This window comes from Staurois parvus, unplaced genomic scaffold (genome assembly GCF_062004578.1).
Source record: "Staurois parvus isolate SC_StPar_1 unplaced genomic scaffold, SC_StPar_1.0 ptg000362l, whole genome shotgun sequence".
Taxonomy (NCBI): Eukaryota; Metazoa; Chordata; class Amphibia; order Anura; family Ranidae; genus Staurois; species Staurois parvus.
The window spans coordinates 3,692,695-3,710,923 of NW_028318158.1; the positions used below are offsets into that span (position 1 = coordinate 3,692,695).

An 18,229-nucleotide genomic window follows, 5' to 3' on the forward strand; every position below is an offset into this window, starting at 1 on the left:
GGCAAACTTGTTCCACCTGCTGGCTTGTATACAGTTTTTGGGCATTTTGCCAATGCACCCCTGAAGAAGCCTGAAGGCACCCTGGTTGAAAAAGGCTGCTTTAAAGCAACACATGCTACAGAGTGGTATTACACACTGCAAGGCCTAGAGCAGGGTTTCTCAACCAGGGTTCCTCCTGAGGTTGCCAGGGGTTCCTTGAGCAATGAGCAATTTTTGCTTCTCAGGTAAGTTCCCACTGACACCATTGATCTTTTTAGCTATCTGTAAGGGGGAATTCTTCCCAATGACCACAAGTGTAAGGAACATTCTTACCACTATCACACTAATGTATCATGAATTGTAGATATAGTCATTTTTAGCAGGGGTTCCCTGAGACCGCAAAGTTATGTCAAGTGTTCCTCTGCGTTGAAAAGGTTGAGGAAGGCTGGCCTAGAGAAATGCAAATGTGCACTCAAGCATGTTAAAAGGAACTTAGAGGTCCCTCTGCTGGCTTGATAAAAGACTACATAGTATTCATATGCAATAGTTCATTTTTACCAAACTAAACAAAAACCTCTTTTAGAAATGTAATTTCATTTGGTCCTGACTGTAATATATAATAAATGGATATGTACAAAACTGCTATACATTCCTTTTAAGGGATTATTATAAATAGATTTCCCTGTGCTCATGTAAAGAGTCCATGGTTGCTGGGGCAGGAGGACAGGTCTCTACAAACTTCTGGTTTTGCAAATGTTTAAATAAATTACAAATATGTCATATATATATATATATATATATATATATATATATATATATATATATATATATATATATGTGCTTATTGGTGCATGTAAAAAAAATCACTGTTTATATTTAACCTAAAGAGGGCCACAGTAGACATAATCCATTTTCAATAGAACCATGTTCTTTCTTTGTAAAATAAGAGTATGGGAAATAGTTAACATAACAGTAGGTGGCTCCAATGGCTGGGAAGGGAGCCACGTCAGTTGTTTTTGTCCTGTGAAGTTAGGCGGAGTGGTGTTCTGCTGGATTGGAATGCGATATAAATTCTGGAAGGCAAGTCTGTCCTACACTCAGCTATGGAGGCTCTCTCGAAGCACCGCACCCTCCTGATTGGCCTGGCCGGGCTGGGTGCCACAGTGGCTGTCACCTGGCTACTCCTGTCCAGGAGGAAGAAGAAGCATGTGAGGAAGGTGGGGCAGATCTCACAGCTGTTCCTCTACCCTGTAAAGTCATGCAAAGGGATCCCCCTTCAAGAAGCGGAGTGTAGGGAGTATGGGCTGAAGAATGGAGAGTTCAGTGACAGGTATGAAGACTCTGCTACTACAGTGTTGTAGGACTCACTGAGTTCAATAAGGCATTGCAAAGTTCAGCGATAGTGTGCAATCTTTCACTTTTAGGACCCGTTCCCATCAATGTCCATCTTGTAATGTTAATAAACACATGTGAATGTACATTACATTTGTTTTTTTGGCAAAGGCTAGACGTGGTTCACATGGGCGTATTATAGGGGTGTTTTTACCTGCAAGTGTTCTGTGCATCTTATTGCAGACAGTCCCATTCATGCCAGTTGGGATGCAGTGGCTGCACGGACACAGCTGCTGCTCCCATTCTGACACCTGTGTGGATTCGTGTGCATGGCCCTAAATGTACACTGTGTGTACAGGACCATGTAACAGCACATGTATGGATGTTAACTTGGGAGCAGTGGCTGTGTCTGTGGAGCTGCTACATCCCAATTTATTTTATTTATTTCAGGTACTTATACAGTGCTGTCAATGTGCGCAGCACTTTACATATATATTGTACATTCACATCAGTCCCTAACCCTCAAGGACCTTACAATCTAAAGTCCCTAACTTACATTCATACATACACATACTAGGGACAATATAGACAGGATCCAATTAACCTACCAGCATGTCTTTCGAGTGTGGGAGGAAACCGGAGTACCCGGAGGAAACCCACACAAGCACAGGGAGAACATGCAGACACAAGGCAGGTAGTGCCATGGTTGGGATTTGATCCTAAATGACACAATGGGACTGCCTGCATGGGGATGCACAGAACACCCGTGCATCCCCATGCAGGGAAATGTGGCCATAAAGAAAGGTCTTTAAAGATGAACCTCAACCTACCTTTACTAGTCCCTGTATTATAATAAAAGAAAAAGCATAATTACTAGTCCAGGCAGTCCAGTGTTGTCTTCTTTGCAACTGAAATTCCTGGGATGGGGATCAGCTGAGATCCTATGAATGGATACAGCGACTGCTCCCAATCTTAAAGCGGAGCTCCACCCAAAAGGGGAAGTTCTGCTTTAAGCCTTTGTCCCCCGCTCCCCATTAAGGATTGGCACCTTTGGGGAGCGGGTAACCGAATTTGACAGGTACCCGCACCCACTTCTGCTGCGATTGCCTAGGCGATCGGAAGCGGAAGATGTCCTCTCCCCTCCCTCCCTGTAGTCTTCTGGGACACGTGACAGGTCCCAGAAGACTACGGGGCCATTCACAAGCTGTCACAGCCGGGTGCCCTCACTGAAGATGCCGGTGCCAGGGAGAGAAGACGGTCTGTGAAACCAGCCGTAGTGAGGACACCGCTGGACCGAAGGACAGGTAAGTGGCTGTATTTTAAAAGTCAGAAGCTACAGTTTTTTAAAAAATTTTTTTAGGTGGAACTCCGCTTTAAGCCAGCGTGTGTGCACAGCCCCCAATGCAGACACTTAGGAGCTGATATACTAAAGGTAAATAGACTGTGCACTTTGCAAGAGCAGTTGCTCCAGAGCTTAGTAAATGTGCAGAAGCTCTGCTGACTTCCTTCATCCAATCATGTGCATGCAAAAAAGCTTTTTTTAAAAAAAAATTCCTTCCATGTGATTTGGTATTCTTTGCAAAGGGAATTTTTACCCCATTTACTAAGCTCTAGAGCAACTGCTCTTGCAGAGTGCACAGTCTAATTGCCTTTAGTAAATTAACCCGTGTGTTCCGGGCTGTGCACTCGCACCCACATGACTATCAAATTGGGATCAGCTGCTGTCTCTGTGCAGCTGCTGCTTCCCAATTGACTGCACAGATGCATAGAACACCTGTGCAACCATGGCCCTCGCATTGGTGTATGCTGGAGCAGGGGCGGACTGACAACTCATGGTGCCCCGGGCAATAGGGGATCATGGGGCCCCCGGGCAATAGGGGATCATGGGGCCCGTGTCCTTGCCCAAGCTCAAAAAAGCCTATGAAAAAAGGTAGCAGGGGCACCTCATGGGCCCCTCTACTGACCCCAGGCTCTCGGGCAGTGCCCGAGTTTCCAAATGGTCAGTCTGCCCCTGTGCTGGAGTATGCCCATGAGAACAAGGCCTTTATGACATTTGCCAAAATGTATTCCTATGCATTAGAGCTTCCTCAGTACATTAATATGCAGTTCTCTGTTTTGCAAAAGGATGCTTACTTTTCAAGGTGCTTATTCCATTGCCCTCCCCTCTCTGTCTTACTGATGACAGGATGTGCTAAACATTGGATCAGTATTATTATTATACAGGATTTATATAACGCCAACAGTTTGCTCAGCGCTTTACAATATAACAGGAGACAATACAGCAACAATACAATTCAATACAAGAGGGAAAGAAGGGCCTGATCCTGGGAGCTTACAATCTAGGTTCATGGCCCCAGAAAATCACAAAGGAGCTCCTGGGATTGTTAGCTACCCATGCATGCACGGCTGGCCCTCTTTCACTCTAACAGAACTCTGAGCTGCAAGAGAGACCAGATTGTGCATGTGTTGGTAGGGAATGAAGCACTTGTTTGTGCGTTGCTGGGGTTGTGCATCCAACACTCAATACATCCACGAAAAACTGTCTCACGATTGCAGCCCTGCAGCCACACATAACAAATGTTGGTGACATCATTGACCTAATATGACCACATGGCCATATGTGGTCAATGACATTGTCCAAATTGTCTTCTATTGTGTGACCCTGCTTTTGTGTTTTCCACGGGTTTGGGCCACCTTGTCTCGTCCTTAGTCTGCCCGTCTACCTGTAAAATGCTGGACATACCTAGTCTCATACTAAAGTAACTAATGATCTCTTCCCCCTCTAACTTTCTCTCTCATCACCCCCTCATTGCCTACATCCTCTTTTTCTCTCTTACTCCTTTCTCTTCTCCTCCCCCTCGCCCACCCCATTTCTCCCACCTCCTCTCCATGCTCTCTTCTCCCTCCCCCCCCTCCTCCATCCTGGCCTGCTCCATCTTTTTCTGTTTTACCTCTCTGCCCCCCTTTCCCTCCCCTCTCCTCTTCCCCACTCTCCCCCTCCCCTTCTTATCCTTCTATCCCCTTTGCTCTTCGTCCCCCTCCCCCTTTTGTGTCCTCTTTCATTTTGTGTTTTTTCCCTTTTCTGTCTCTCTGATATCATTGCAGACATTGGCTTGTTGTAAAGGAAGACAAAGTTCATGTTACCGCCAGACAGGAGCCTCGCATGGTGCTGATAACGCTAACCTGTCATAAAGGACACTTAACTCTCAGTGCACCAGGAATGAATAAACTGGACATTCCCTTGAAACTACCAACAAGAAATTCTATTTTTACCTGCAAGTATGTATCTGGATCCTAGAAAAAATATATATATGTCGCCCACCTATTCCATAGTGCTACACAGAGCAAGGATATACATCTGCATCAGTATCATGCACACACAATAAAACAGAACAGAAATAGAGATGAACAAATGGATTGATGGCTCAGTTTGTCTGATTAAAGCCTTGGATGAATTAGCCCTCATGCTCAGCTTGAGCTACTGAATCCTATAAACACCATTCTACTTTTAGCAGAAGCTACATTTCTAAACTTGCTGATTCAAAAATATCAGTATCATTTATTACTGTTTATTACAGGTATTTATATAGTGCTGACAACTTAAGTAGCAATTTATATATTGGACATTCACATCAGTCCCTGGTTTTCATAAGCTAACAGTCTAAGGTCCCTACTTCAAATCCATACATATAAATACTAGGGTCAATTTAGACAGGGACCATATAATATACCAGCATGTAACTAGAGGGTGTGACGATACCTTGATTCTTCACATTTTACATAGTTAGTCTGGCTGAAAAAAGATAAAAGTCCATCCAGTTCAACCATTACAAAAAAAAAAGTTATAATCCTACACCCACAGTTGATCCAGAGGAAGGCAAAAAAACCCCCAGCAAAGCATGATCCAATTTGCTCCTGCAGGGAAAAAAATTCCTTCCTCATCCCCCAAGAGGCAGTCGGATATTCCCTGAATCAACTTTGCCTATAAATGTTAGTATCCAGTTATATTCTGTGTATCCAAGAAAGAATCCAGGCCTTTTTTAAAGCAATCCACTGAGCTGGCCAGAACCAATTCATGAGGGAGTCTATTCCACATTTTCAGAGCTCTCACTGTGAAGAAACCTTTCTTTGTTTGGAGATGAAATTTATTTTTCTTCAGACAAAAAGTGTGCCCCCTTGTCCTCTGTGATGACCTCAGGGTGAATAACTCTACACCGAGTTCACTATATGAACCACTGATGTATTTATACATGTTGATCATATCCCCCCTTAATCTCCTCTTCTCAAGAAAGAATAAATTCAGTTCCTCTAATCTTTCCTCATAGCTGATCTCCTCCATGCCTCTTATCAGTTTAGTTGCCCTTCTCTGTACTTTCTCCAGTTCCCCAATGTTCTTTTTGTGAATTGGAGCCCAAATCTGAATTGCATATTCCAGCTGAGGTCTTACTAATGATTTGTACCGGGGAAATATTATCTCTCTCTCTCTCTCTCTCTCTCTCTCTGGAGTCTATACCTCTTTTAATACAAGAGAGGATTTTGCTCGCTTTACAAACCGCAGCTTGGCATTGCATGCCATTATTAAGCTTGTGGTCTACCAGAACTCTCAGATCCTTCTCCACCATTGATTCCCCCAGTTGTACCCCCCCCTAGTATGTATGATGCATGCATATTCTTAGCCCCCCAAGTGCATCACCTTACATTTATCAACATTAAACCTCATTTGCCACATAGTTGCCCAATTACATAGTGCATTGAGGTTGGCTTGTAAATTGAAGACATCCTGTGTTGACGTTATTCCACTGCAAAGCTTGGTGTTATCTGCAAAGACTGTTAAAAATTGTATTTTTAATCCCAGACCCTATATAATTTTTAAATATATATTTAAAAGTAAGGGTCCCAACACTAAACCTTGGGGTACACCACTGACAACCCTAGACCATTCAGAGTATGAATCATTAACCACTACTCTTTGAATACGATCCCTTAGCCAGCTTTCTATCCATTTACATACTGATTTTTCCAAGCCCATAGACTTTACCTTACACATTAGTCGTGTGTGGGGAACTGTGTCAAAGGCTTTTGCAAAATCCAAATATATTATGTCCACTGCCACCCCTCTGTCCAAGGTTTTGCTCACCTCTTCATAAAAAGAAATCAGATTTGTTTGACAACTTCTGTCTTTCTTGAATCCATGCTGTCTGTTGCTTAAAATATTTTTTTCCAGCAAGAACTCATCTATGTGGTCTTTTATTAAACTCTCCAGTATCTTCCCAACTATAGAAGTTAAACTAACAGGTCTATAATTACTTGGTAAAAAGGTTGACCCCTTTTTTAAATATTGGCACCACATTGACCTTACGCCAATCCAGTGGTACTATTCCAGTCATTAAAGAGTCCCTAAAATTTAAAAACCATTTCTTTGAAATGACAGAGCTCAATTCTTTAAGGACCCGTGGGTGTATGCCATCTGGTCCAGGTGCTTTATTCACCTTTATTCTGTCTAAATATTTTTGGATCATATCAGTTGTGAGCCAATGTGGATATCCTGGAGCTGTGTCAATACCATGCCCATTATGGACAAGAGCTCCCCCATGCTCCTTTGTATACACAGAGCTGAAGAAAGTATTTAATACATTTGCCTTCTCTTTGTCCCCACCCTCATGCACATGTGTGGTTCTTTTTTTTTTTTTTTAATTTCATAAATTGTTTTAATGCCATTTTTACCCTCTCCACACTCCAGCTGTCCGCAACTTCCTTATGGTCCAGGACCAGGGTCCTTTTCAAGGCAAAATGGCAGTTGCATCATTCTGCCCATTTCACGTGCCCCACCCTAAGGTGGCTTGTCATTACGCTGGCTGGGCTTACAGTACTCAGGCCATAATAGCGTGTGAGCAGGGTCGTGGATAAGGGTGTACCACAGTCCTCCTGTACGGGGCTCAGGCCACTGTGGGGGCCCAGGCAGCTGGGTGAATCAGATGTGGGCAGAGACTGTGATCGGCACAGTAGGGCAGTCACTGGAACCGATCCCCTGTATGGCTCTCTCTGCAGAAGCTGAAAGCTGGCTTCTTCTCTTCTCCCTCCCACTGGCTTTCAGCTGCTGCAGAGAGACCCATACAGGGGATCAGTCCCAGTAACTGCCCCACCGTGCCGAGTAACTTTCCTGCCCACATCCAATTCACCCAGCTGCCAAGCCCCCCCCCCTCCCCAAGTGGCCTGGGCCCCATACGGGAGGACTGGTGATACCCCCTTATCCACAGCCCTGCCTAGAGGGGTGGGAAAGACAACTTTTTTAATCCCAATTCCTCCAATTTCTCCCCCTTCCCAGTGCAATCATCATCCTCCTTGTGCTCCATATATTTCCCCCTGATATCTAGGCCCCCTGTGTGCTGTTGTCTTCAGTGCTCTCCTTCCCACCGACAGTTACAAGCACAAAATAGGGGCATTCAGGATGGAGTGTGGGGGAAGGGTCCAGTAAATATACCACATTTACCAGCCCCTTTCTTTCCATAATGGACACAGCGAGTGATCGGTACCATTTACTCACCTTGTTAATTCATAACTGAAGCATAGTAAACTGTTTTTTTTTGGTTTGGGGTGGGGGGTCTGTCAGGTTGGCTGAATGGGGCCCTGTGTTTTCTAACATCAGCCCTTCATGTGAGCACCATTCATACCTGGAATAATGTATGCCGCTGGAGGAAGAAGAGGAAACTGCTGTGATGTAACTGGAGTGGGTAGAAGACTGAAGGAAAAAGGTATGTATAGGTTTATATATGTAAAAAGGTTTGTATAGCGGGGAGGTAGGTGGCAAATCAAAATGCCCAGAATTCCTCTTTAGCATATTCTTCTAACAGATTTTGAGCTGAAGACACATGGGCACATGAGTTTATAAAAGGCACATTTTTTTTACATCAGCCTCACCCCTCCATCCTTTTAAAATATGATGTTTAGGAACTCAGACATTAAAAGGTATGTGAATGGTCTCTGAACCCAGTAGAAGAAATCAGATAAAAAGTGATAAGAAAAGAATCTATTATGTTTTATTTTTGAGAGTCCATGGGAATGAGGTCTCGGGCAGAGACTGTGGAGACGAAGCATCTCGATGGATCACAGACTTCTTAAAGAGTGTCCAAACATACCGCTTAGTACAGTTCGAGGACAAGATGAAGCGCCGTAATCCAAAAAAAGAATATGCCACATATACTGAAAATGACCAGGTGAGCCATTATAATCGCTGCACCCTTCATTGGATCAGTAGATAAATTGCATGTATTAACTCCCAACACTTGGAAATAAGAAATGCTGCTGTTCTGGGACAATGATAAATTCCAGAATGATCCAATCTGGCTTCTTGCCTTGTGCCTTGTCGCTGTACCGGTCACTGATGTCTAGATAGCCAAGCTAAATGTAGCAATTCCATACTTTTGTTAGAATAGTTAAAGCAGAACTAAAGTATTCAGCTTCGTAGGAGGTTTCTTCAAAACATGCAAGTATGCATAGCATATTTACACATTATGGCACACTTACCTTGTAAAACACCAGAAATCCATCACTGGTGCTTCCATCTTTTCCCTGTCGTCTTCGGAGTTCAGTAGTCTTGATTGGCTGCTTTAAGATGATGTAACCATGATGGCCATGGGAGGTAATTCATCCCAGCACCCGGCATTTACTTGAGACATCTATAACGCACGGCTGTTGGTGGACTAGTTGTATAAGATTGCAGGTGGTCAGGGGGAAAGGGAGGGATGTAAAAAGTCTCTTCTACCAAAAATATCTATCTGCCAGCAGTTTTTTACACTGCAAGTTTAGTTTTACTTTGGTGCATCATTTTAATAAAAAAGAAACCCCTCTGTTTCATTGCTAGTTGATGAATGTGCAAAAAATGTAAAAGAAAATTAAATCTTTTATTTAAAAACAGTTTTTTTAATTATTATTATTATTTTGTATGTTGCAACTGTATCTTACAAAAATATAGCTCAACTGACTGTTTTTACTGCCCCCCCTTCCAACCACCCAGCATAATCATACACTGCATTAGGTTTGTATCCAATTATGAATATCCTGACTTAAGACAGTAGCAAACTTGCTGCTATATGATCAATAATATTGTCCGTATTTTTAACTTGACAATGTTCTACTGTCCATCAGGTGGCGTACCCTGACCTCAGCCCCCTCCTGCTACTATCTGAAGCCTCATTAGAAGACCTGAACTCCAAACTGGAAAACAAAGTCTCCATCAGAAACTTTCGCCCAAACATTGTGGTCTCTGAATGTAAAGCCTTTGCCGAGGTAGAGTACTCAATTCAAATTTTAATGGAGGAAGCATTTCCATCTTTGGTGACTGATGGGGCAGGGGCGGACTGACCATTCGAGCACTCGGGCACTGCCCGAGGGCCCGGGGTCAGTAGGGGGCCCCATGAAATGCCCCTGGTATCTTTTTATAGACTTTTTTGGGTGTGATTTGAGTGTGAGCAAGGACACGGGGGCCCCATGATCCCCTATTGCCCGGGGGCCCCATGAGTTGTCAGTCCGCCCCTGTGATGGGGGGAAGCACAATTTATCCTAGTGACTGAAGTGACTGATGGAATAACACTACCCATCCATTAATGACTGACGGGGGAAGCAACTTAGTGACTGATGAGGTAGGCACTACCCATGTTTAATGACTGATGATTCCCTCATCAGTCATTAAACATGGGTAGTGTACTACCCATCCTTAGTGACAGATGAGGGAAGTACTACCCATCCTTAGTGACTGATGAAGGAAGTACTACCCATCCTTAGTGACAGATGAGGGAAGTACTACCCATCCTTAGTGACAGATGAAGGAAGTACTACCCATCCTTAGTGACTGATGAAGGAAGTACTACCCATCCTTAGTGACTGATGAAGGAAGTACTACCCATCCTTAGTGACTGATGAAGGAAGTACTACCCATCCTTAGTGACTGATGAGGGAAGTACTACTCATCATTAATGACTGATGGGGAAAGCATCTTTAGTGATTGGTTAGGTAGGCACTACCCATACTTAGCGACAGATGATGTAGATGCTACCCCTCCATAGTGAATGATGAGGTAGGCACTACCCATACTTAGTGACAGATGAAGTAGGCGCTTTCCCCTCTTAGTAACTGTTGGGGGAAGTACTACTCATCTATAGTGACTGATGCAGAAAGCACTTCCCATTCTTAGTGACTGTAGTAGGAAGCACAACTGATCTTTAGTGAATGATGAGGTAGGTGCTACCCATCCTTAGTGACTGTTGGGGGAAGTACTACTCATCCTAATGTATGATGAGGTAGGTGCTACCCATCCTTAGTGACTGTTGGGGGAAATACTTCTCATCCTAGTGAATGATGAGGTAAGTGCTACCCATACTTGGTGACTGTTGGGGGAAGTACTTCTCATCCTAGTGAATGATGAGGTAGGTGTTACCCATCCTTAGCAACTGTTGGGGGAAGAAGTACTCATCTATAGTGACTGATGGAGAAAGCACCATGATGGAATCATGTGAAATCTTTCTATGCACCAGGTACAAGATCAGCCTTCTCAAAATTCAGGCATGGACATAAGGTTAAGATAATCAACAATCCATCATTAACATCTGTGTAAATGGTGCATAACATGAAGTTGGGAAATGCTTCACTTTGCTGTTGTGGGGTGGATTGTTGTATTCTATTGCCACCTAACGGTAAAATAGAAGTATTGCTGCTGCTCTCTGAAAATTTTGTTTACAAAATTTTCAGGCAGAGCTGAAACTCTTAGAGAAAAAAGTAATAAAGAGCCATTTAAAAAAATAAAATAAAACCGCCACGTGGGTAAGGTACAGTAAGCTTTGTTTTATGTCTATTAAATGTTAAATATTTTTATTTTAACGGTTTGGATAATGATGGCCCTCTAATGCATGTCTACTGTATATGATATTTTTATCTTCTGATTGTAGGACTCCTGGAATGAGCTTCAGATTGGTGAAAGCGTGACGTTGAAACAAGTCATGCCTTGTCCGCGGTCAGTATATTTATACAGACTGTGTATGTTTTCTTTTCTAATATAGAGATGAACTAAAGTCTAAACTGGAACTTTCCTGTACTATCTAATGGCTGTTTGAATCTCAAACTGCTGTATACTCTATTCATTTTGGAGGAAATGTCACCAGAGTGGAATCCCCCACTTAGACATCTGTCACCAAAACAGGTATCCCCAATGGCAGATTCCCCCCCACCTCTGGTTCTGGTAATGATGTATCATCACTTTCTGTTTTGGTGACAATGGCCACAAGAGCCAAAAGTGTGTGAATCTCCTCCACAAAGAAACAGACAAAAAAATCTGACAGGGGCTTTAACACTTTTTCTCCAGTGCTTCTCTGTTAATTGCTTTCATTCAGCCATTAAGTTCAACTGGCGAAAAAATGAATAAATAAAATGAAAACCTCCATAAACAGAGCTCCAAACCCAAAGTTGATCCAGAGGAAGGCAAAAAAAACCCTTATAAAGAATGGTCTTTTTGCTCTAACAGATTGCCCAAGGAAATTGGATATTCCCTGGATCAACAATCGCTGGTATTATTACTTATGAATGTTAATATACAGCTATAGTATTTTCCACAGTAAAAACCCGGTTAGGCATGTCAAGGTGTTGTCGGGCATATTGTAACTGCACTTTTTTGTGGTATTGGTTCAATAAAGGGTTCTTTCTGGCAACTTAACCAAGCAGCTCATTTTTGTTCAAGTATCATCATATTGTGCTCCTTAAAAACAACTGCACTGTTTTTTTTCCCTGAGGTTGCCAATGGGTTTTTCTTTGTATCCCGAACAATTCTTCTGGCAGTTGTGGCTGCAATCTTTCTTGGTCTACCTGACCTGACCTTGGTTTGGTATCAAGAGATCCCTGAATTTTCCACTTCTTAATAAGTGATTTACCTGTACTGACTGGCATATCCAAGGCTTTGGATATCCTTTTCCATCTTTATACAGTTCCATTACCTTGCTACGCAGGTCTTTTGACAGTTCTTTTCTGCTCCCCATGGCTCAGTATCTAGAATGCTTAGTGCATTCACATGAGAGCTAACAAACTCATTGACTTTTTATATACAGACACTAATTGCAATTTAAAAAGCCGTAGATGTGGGAAATCAACCTTTAATTGCCATTTTATTCTTTGTGTGTCACCTTGTGTGTCTGTACCAAGGCCAAACATTCCAGAGTATGGAAACTTTTGATCATGGCCATTTGGGTGATTTCTGTTATCAGTATGATTTAAAAATGAGCCAAACAACTATGTGATAATAAATGGCTTCTTATGATCAATATCCTTAACCACTTGCCCTCCTGAGGATTTACCCCCCTAATGACCAGGCCTCTTTTTGCTACTCAGCGCTGCACTAATTCAACTGATAATTGCGCGGTCATGCAATGCTGCACCCAAACGAAATTTACGTCCTTTTTTCACACAAATAGAGCTTTCTTTCGGTGGTATTTGATCACCTGTGCGCTTTTTATTTTTCACGCTATAAACAAAAAAAGAACAAAAATTTTGAAGAAAAATTATATTTTTTACTTTCAGCTATAAAAAATATATAGTAAACTCAAAGTTGGTTATAAATTTAGGCCAAAATGTATTCTGCTACATGTTTTTGGTAAAAAAATCCCAATAAGTGTATATTGATTGCTTTGTGTGAAAGTTATAGCGTCTACAAACTATGGTATAGATACTGCAATTTACGCCATTTTTCTGCTATACAGCGCTGCGCTAGTTTAACGGATAACTGCGCGGTCATGCAATACGGTACATAAATTAAATTTACATCCTTTTTTTCCCACAAAGTGAGCTTTCTTTCGGTGGTATTTGATCGCCTGTGCGTTTTTTATTTTTTGCGCTATAAAAAAAAAAGGCTGACAATTTTGAGGAAAAAAAAACTATATTTTGGACTTTTTGCTATAAAACATGTCCAGTAAAAAAAAATTTAAAAATCAAATTTAGTCATAAATTTCTGCCAAAATGCATTCTGCGACATGTCTTTGCTAAAAAAAAAACCAATACGTGTAAATTAATTGGCTTACGTGAAAGTTATAGTGTTTACAAATGGCGGGAAAGATACTGGGATTTTTTATTTTTTATATACTAATAATGGCGGCGATCAGTGACTTATGGCGGCGATCAGGGACTTATGGCGGGACTGCGGCGGACATTCTGACACTGGGGGGAACTGACTTGGGGTCACTGACATCCCCAGTGACACCAATACAGTGATCAGTGCAAAAAAAAACACTGACACTGTACTAATGGCATTGGGGAGGAAGGGGTTAACTTTTTTATTTACTGAAAGGGTTAACTGTGTGAGGGGAGTGTTTTACTAGGGGGCGGGGGTGTGTACTGCACGGGAACAAGGCTGATCCGGAGAGATAAACTCTTCTCTCTGGATCAGAATGTCAGGAGTTGACAGGGGACTGACAGAAAGCAGAGCTACTGCAGCCCTGCTCTTTGTCAGTGATTGCCACTAATCGGCGGGACACGGCCGGTAATCGGCGGGACAGTAGGGCGGGCATGTGCCTCGCACGTGCCCCCTACCTGTTTTGCAAACGCACATTTTAAAACGTGGTTTTGCCCAGCTGTGCCGACCTGCCACCGCATTTCTACAGTGGCTGGTCGGCAAGAAGTTAAATAAAAGACAGGTTTTTGGTGTGATCAGTCATATTTTCAATATCAATGCCAAAATTTCACGATTTCTACCAGGGTATGCAACCTTTTGAGCACAATTGTATGTATTTATACATTGTGATCATATCCCCCATTAATGTTGTTCACAAAAGAATATATTCAGTTTACTTACTTTATTCCTCATAGCAAGGGTTCTTTTTCTCAGAGAATAGGTGCAGGAACTGCCTCCTTCTAAATCTCTTCTTGTCTCCGCCCCCTACCCTTCTTCAAGCACAGTCCCTTGGTTCGACCCCCTACCCACCCACCTCTCAGTACAGGATCCTTATAGAGAATACAGAGCCAATTATCATTTTGTGGTGCTAAGTAATTTGAATAGAAGGTGTTAATGATAAAAAGAAAAACAGTAAAGTAGACTCCGCGCAGCCAGCAGTAATAGACCCCACCAGCAACAATTTCCCCCAGCAGCAACAACAGATCCCCCAGCAGCGAGAATTAATAGACTCTCCAGCTGCCAACAACAATAGACCCCTCCCTCAACAATAGATCCCTTCTAGCAACAATAGATCCCCCACCAGTAAAACAGACTTCCTCAGCAACAGTAGACCACCATGCAAAAATAGATCCCCTCCAGTAACAATACATCCCTCAGCTGCCAGCATCAATAGACCTTCCAGTACACCACAGCAGTCCTTGCCATTACATACATTCAGTGCTGGAGGTGCCGGAACTGCATTCCCACTGATAAAAAGCCCTGCTCATAGCAGAGTTCCTCCATGCCTCTTCTCAGTTTTGCTGCCCTTCTGTCGACAGTTTCCCTTGTATACACAAGCTCAAAGTCTTTTTTTTTCCCCTAGAATGATTTTGGCTTTCTTTAAGTTTCACCAAGGTTATGTTAGGTGGCAGAATTAGATGGACATCAGTAAAAAAAAAATGAAGATGAATAATTTCAACATGAATTCTGCTTATTATGATTTACATGTATTATACCTGTTTTTATAGATGTATATTGACCACAGTGGATCCTGACACCGGAATTATTAATATGAAGGAGCCACTGGAGACGCTGCGCAGGTCTGTCTAGGAAAAATATGGAATTTTTCAACATGCACTCAAAAGTATAAGGCTGGGTCTGCTTTGTTGTAGTGTGTTAGAATTCTCGTGTTAATGTGTGTTATGCCAAAATGCACCAAAAAAATACTAAAAGGCACCATTAAAGGAGCATGCACTATTTTCTGTAACGCAGTGCACCAAAATGTATAGTAGTGCGGTATGCTGTAAAGCAGGTGGGTTGGGCTGTCTTTAGGAATGAATGGCATCAGCTAAATCAAAAAGCAGAGATATCTGATATACAAAATTTTGCTGGGATGCCATTTTAGGCTAGTGGTGTTCAGAAGTCATTTGTGTATTAGGACTGTAAATCTTTAAAAACCTTTACATAGTGAAGTGTGAAATTTTTTAATAATTGCCATGCATATTTAATTGATCATTACCTTATTTGTACATGAAAAACATTATCAATTATAATACAAGTATATATTATTTAGTGCTTCTTTAATTGCTCTTTATTGGGCCAATACTATTGGGCCAGATCTGAAAATTAGACTTCCATATGCATGAACGAAGGATAGCCTGTCTGTTCAGTAATTCAGCCTTTCACCTAGGCAGTGCTGAAGCACGTTTAACATCCTCTCCTGCATTATTACATCCTGTCCTGCACTATTGCCTACTCTCATTAAAGGGCGAATGGCCAACAATGGGATAAATGCATGCACTAGCTGTTGGGATTTGAGTACAGGGATCTCTTGTTTGTTTGGCCAACAATGGTGTCACGGAAATTCCACAAAAATAAATGGTCAGAACTCTCTACATGTGTAGTAGTGCATCCATCTACCTGTCTTCCTTTAGTTGGTGATCTGGGAACACCTCCCTGTGATTCAACAAAGAAATTCTAAAACACTCCCACTGTTCCTTGCTGCCTACTAAGTTATTCCTTACAACCACCAAGCAGATTCAAGCCAGTTTTTTATTTTGACTGCTAATACATGAACCAGAGAGTGTGTTGTAAAGCATGCCCACCCACAACCTGCAGATTCCATTACAATGACTTGTGTTTCTCTACAGTTACCGGCTGTGTGATACCAAGGATAAGGAGGTCTACAAGTCCTCTCCACTCTTTGGACAATTTGTGAGAATTCAGAAGAAGGGGATGATTAAAGTTGGAGATCCTGTATATGAGATATCCTACTGAACGCTGCTGGTGATGACACCCAACCACCAAACCATTAATTGGACTTGAACAAGACTGGCCATACTTGGAGAGATCTCTCTCTTGGAGAGTGGGTGACAATGAGAGATCTGTACCATGCTTTTCCCATGTCTATTCATCAGGATTTGCAATGAATTTTATCTCCAGCTATGTGAATGCTCAGTTGTGTTGCAATGGGGCAGTTCCTAAATCCATGCCCCTTCCATACCCGGCTATTTATCACAGTTACTAAAGTTCACGCAATGAAATGAGGCCATTGACATTCAGCATTGGTGCTGCACTCACATACTGTTTTTTTTCAGCAGATTTGGTGCACTTTACATAGGATGCAGTGATCTACATACTCCAAAACAGTATTTCTCAGTCACCGAACATTTCAAAATAATGTATAATCTCAAGGCACCCCATTCTAAATTGTAAAAAATAAAACAAATAGTTTTACATAATGCAGCAACATCCACGCTCTTAGGACTTCCAATGTTAAAAGCCATTTATTCTTCCAAAGCAAATACACCTTTGTACACTGGTACTGACTAGTATTCCAATGTTTCTCTTCTCTCTCATTTTCTCTCTCTCACTCAGCTAATGTGATCCCAGTGCTGATGGAGAAGGGCGGCGAGGGACAAACAAGGATGCTGTCCAGGCATCCCAACATCCTTCTTATCAACCAATCATGTCACTGATTGTTAGGATGCTGGCGCTAGAAGGTTGTAATGGTGCACAATGAAAACCAGTGACTTTGTGTAACTGAAACGTAGCCTTAATCCATCTGCTGGCTTGTATACAAATTTTGGTAAATTTTTGGACATTTTACCAAAGCACCGCTGAAGAAATCTGAAGGCACCCCAGGACACCCTGGTTGAAAAAGGCTCCAAAGTACACCTTATTATTACTATGAAAATGCAACGTGAATCACAGTTTTCAGCACCTAACTACAAAATCTCCCTAAAAGGAATAATCACTAAGGTTTAGATTTATACAATGTAATAAAGCACAGCAGAACTTGTGTTTTGTAGTACCATTCATTCAGATTATGAAAAATTATGACTGGAGTTCCACTTAAATCAGACTGTTCAATTGCAATGTGTGGGATGAAATTCTGATTTCATGCAATTGGAAACTTTTGATTGACTCTGATGATATAATGATCAGATGATGTGGACGATATATAGGAATACACTATATGCACCCACAATCTTTCAAAACTTTCACTCGTAGACCAGGCATAAATGTGGCACTATCGCGACGATGAACAAATAATTGCAATGCCTACAGTCACCGTTGTCCAGTCTTTGTTGGGGGGGGAGAGTAATCAGACTTGGTAGAAAACATGTTTGACCACTTCAAGTCTGGACACTTTCACCCCCTTCCTGTCCAGACCAATTTTCAGCTTTCAGTGCTATCACACTTTGAATGACAATTATGCGGTCATACAACACTGTACCCATATGAATTTTTTAGCAATTTTTTGAGACAGATAAAACTTTCTTTTGGTGGTATTTATTCACCACTGGGATTTTTTTTTTTTGCTATATAAATTAAAAAGTTCAAAAATTTTGAAAAAAAGTGTTTTTCTTATAACATTTTGCAAATAAATAATCTTTCTTCATAAATCTTGTATTCAGTTATCTTTTTAGTAAAAACAAATAACCCAAATTAGTTTATAATCAAAAATTATAATTTTTCTAATTGTTTTACATTTTTATTTTGTTATATTATTTGTTTTTTTAACATACTGTCACGCTAGCAGTACAGTGTCACCATGGTGACACTGTACTACTTGTGGGGGGTGATGAAGAGTTGTTTTTTTTTTAACACTGATTGCTTTTACACCCATAAAGGCTGGAAAAACAATCATTTCTCTTTCTCTCTGGCTGCATTCTTGCAGCCATTGGGAAATACTGCGAGAGCTGTGGTCACAGCTTGTCACATGGTTGCAAGGCTGCTGTGAATAGCCTTGTACCATGTGACCTCTGATCATTCACAGATTTCACACGT

General features: G+C 41.7%; 1 protein-coding gene across 1 annotated transcript; it reads left to right on the forward strand.

The window, feature by feature from the left end:
• The first annotated feature begins 1,011 nt into the window (after positions 1 to 1,011).
• Positions 1,012 to 17,844, forward strand: LOC149456371 (mitochondrial amidoxime reducing component 2-like). Its single transcript, XM_089685036.1, has 7 exons — positions 1,012 to 1,309; positions 4,417 to 4,590; positions 8,360 to 8,525; positions 9,457 to 9,597; positions 11,253 to 11,317; positions 14,965 to 15,036; positions 16,087 to 17,844. Exons 1-7 carry the CDS (start codon positions 1,083 to 1,085, stop codon positions 16,211 to 16,213), a joined length of 972 nt encoding a protein of 323 aa, XP_089541162.1. The 5' UTR covers positions 1,012 to 1,082; the 3' UTR covers positions 16,214 to 17,844.
• Positions 17,845 to 18,229: the final 385 nt, after the last annotated feature.

What these genes read in the sequence shown, in the direction of transcription:
- LOC149456371 (XM_089685036.1), top strand. Translation starts at nt 1,083, where the DNA reads ATGGAGGCTCTCTCGAAGCACCGCACCCTCCTGATTGGCCTGGCCGGG. An exon ending in CATATACTGAAAATGACCAG is followed by an intron (nt 8,526 to 9,456) that starts GTGAGCCATTAT and finishes ACTGTCCATCAG; the next exon opens with GTGGCGTACCCTGACCTCAG. An exon ending in CAAGTCATGCCTTGTCCGCG is followed by an intron (nt 11,318 to 14,964) that starts GTCAGTATATTT and finishes CTGTTTTTATAG; the next exon opens with ATGTATATTGACCACAGTGG.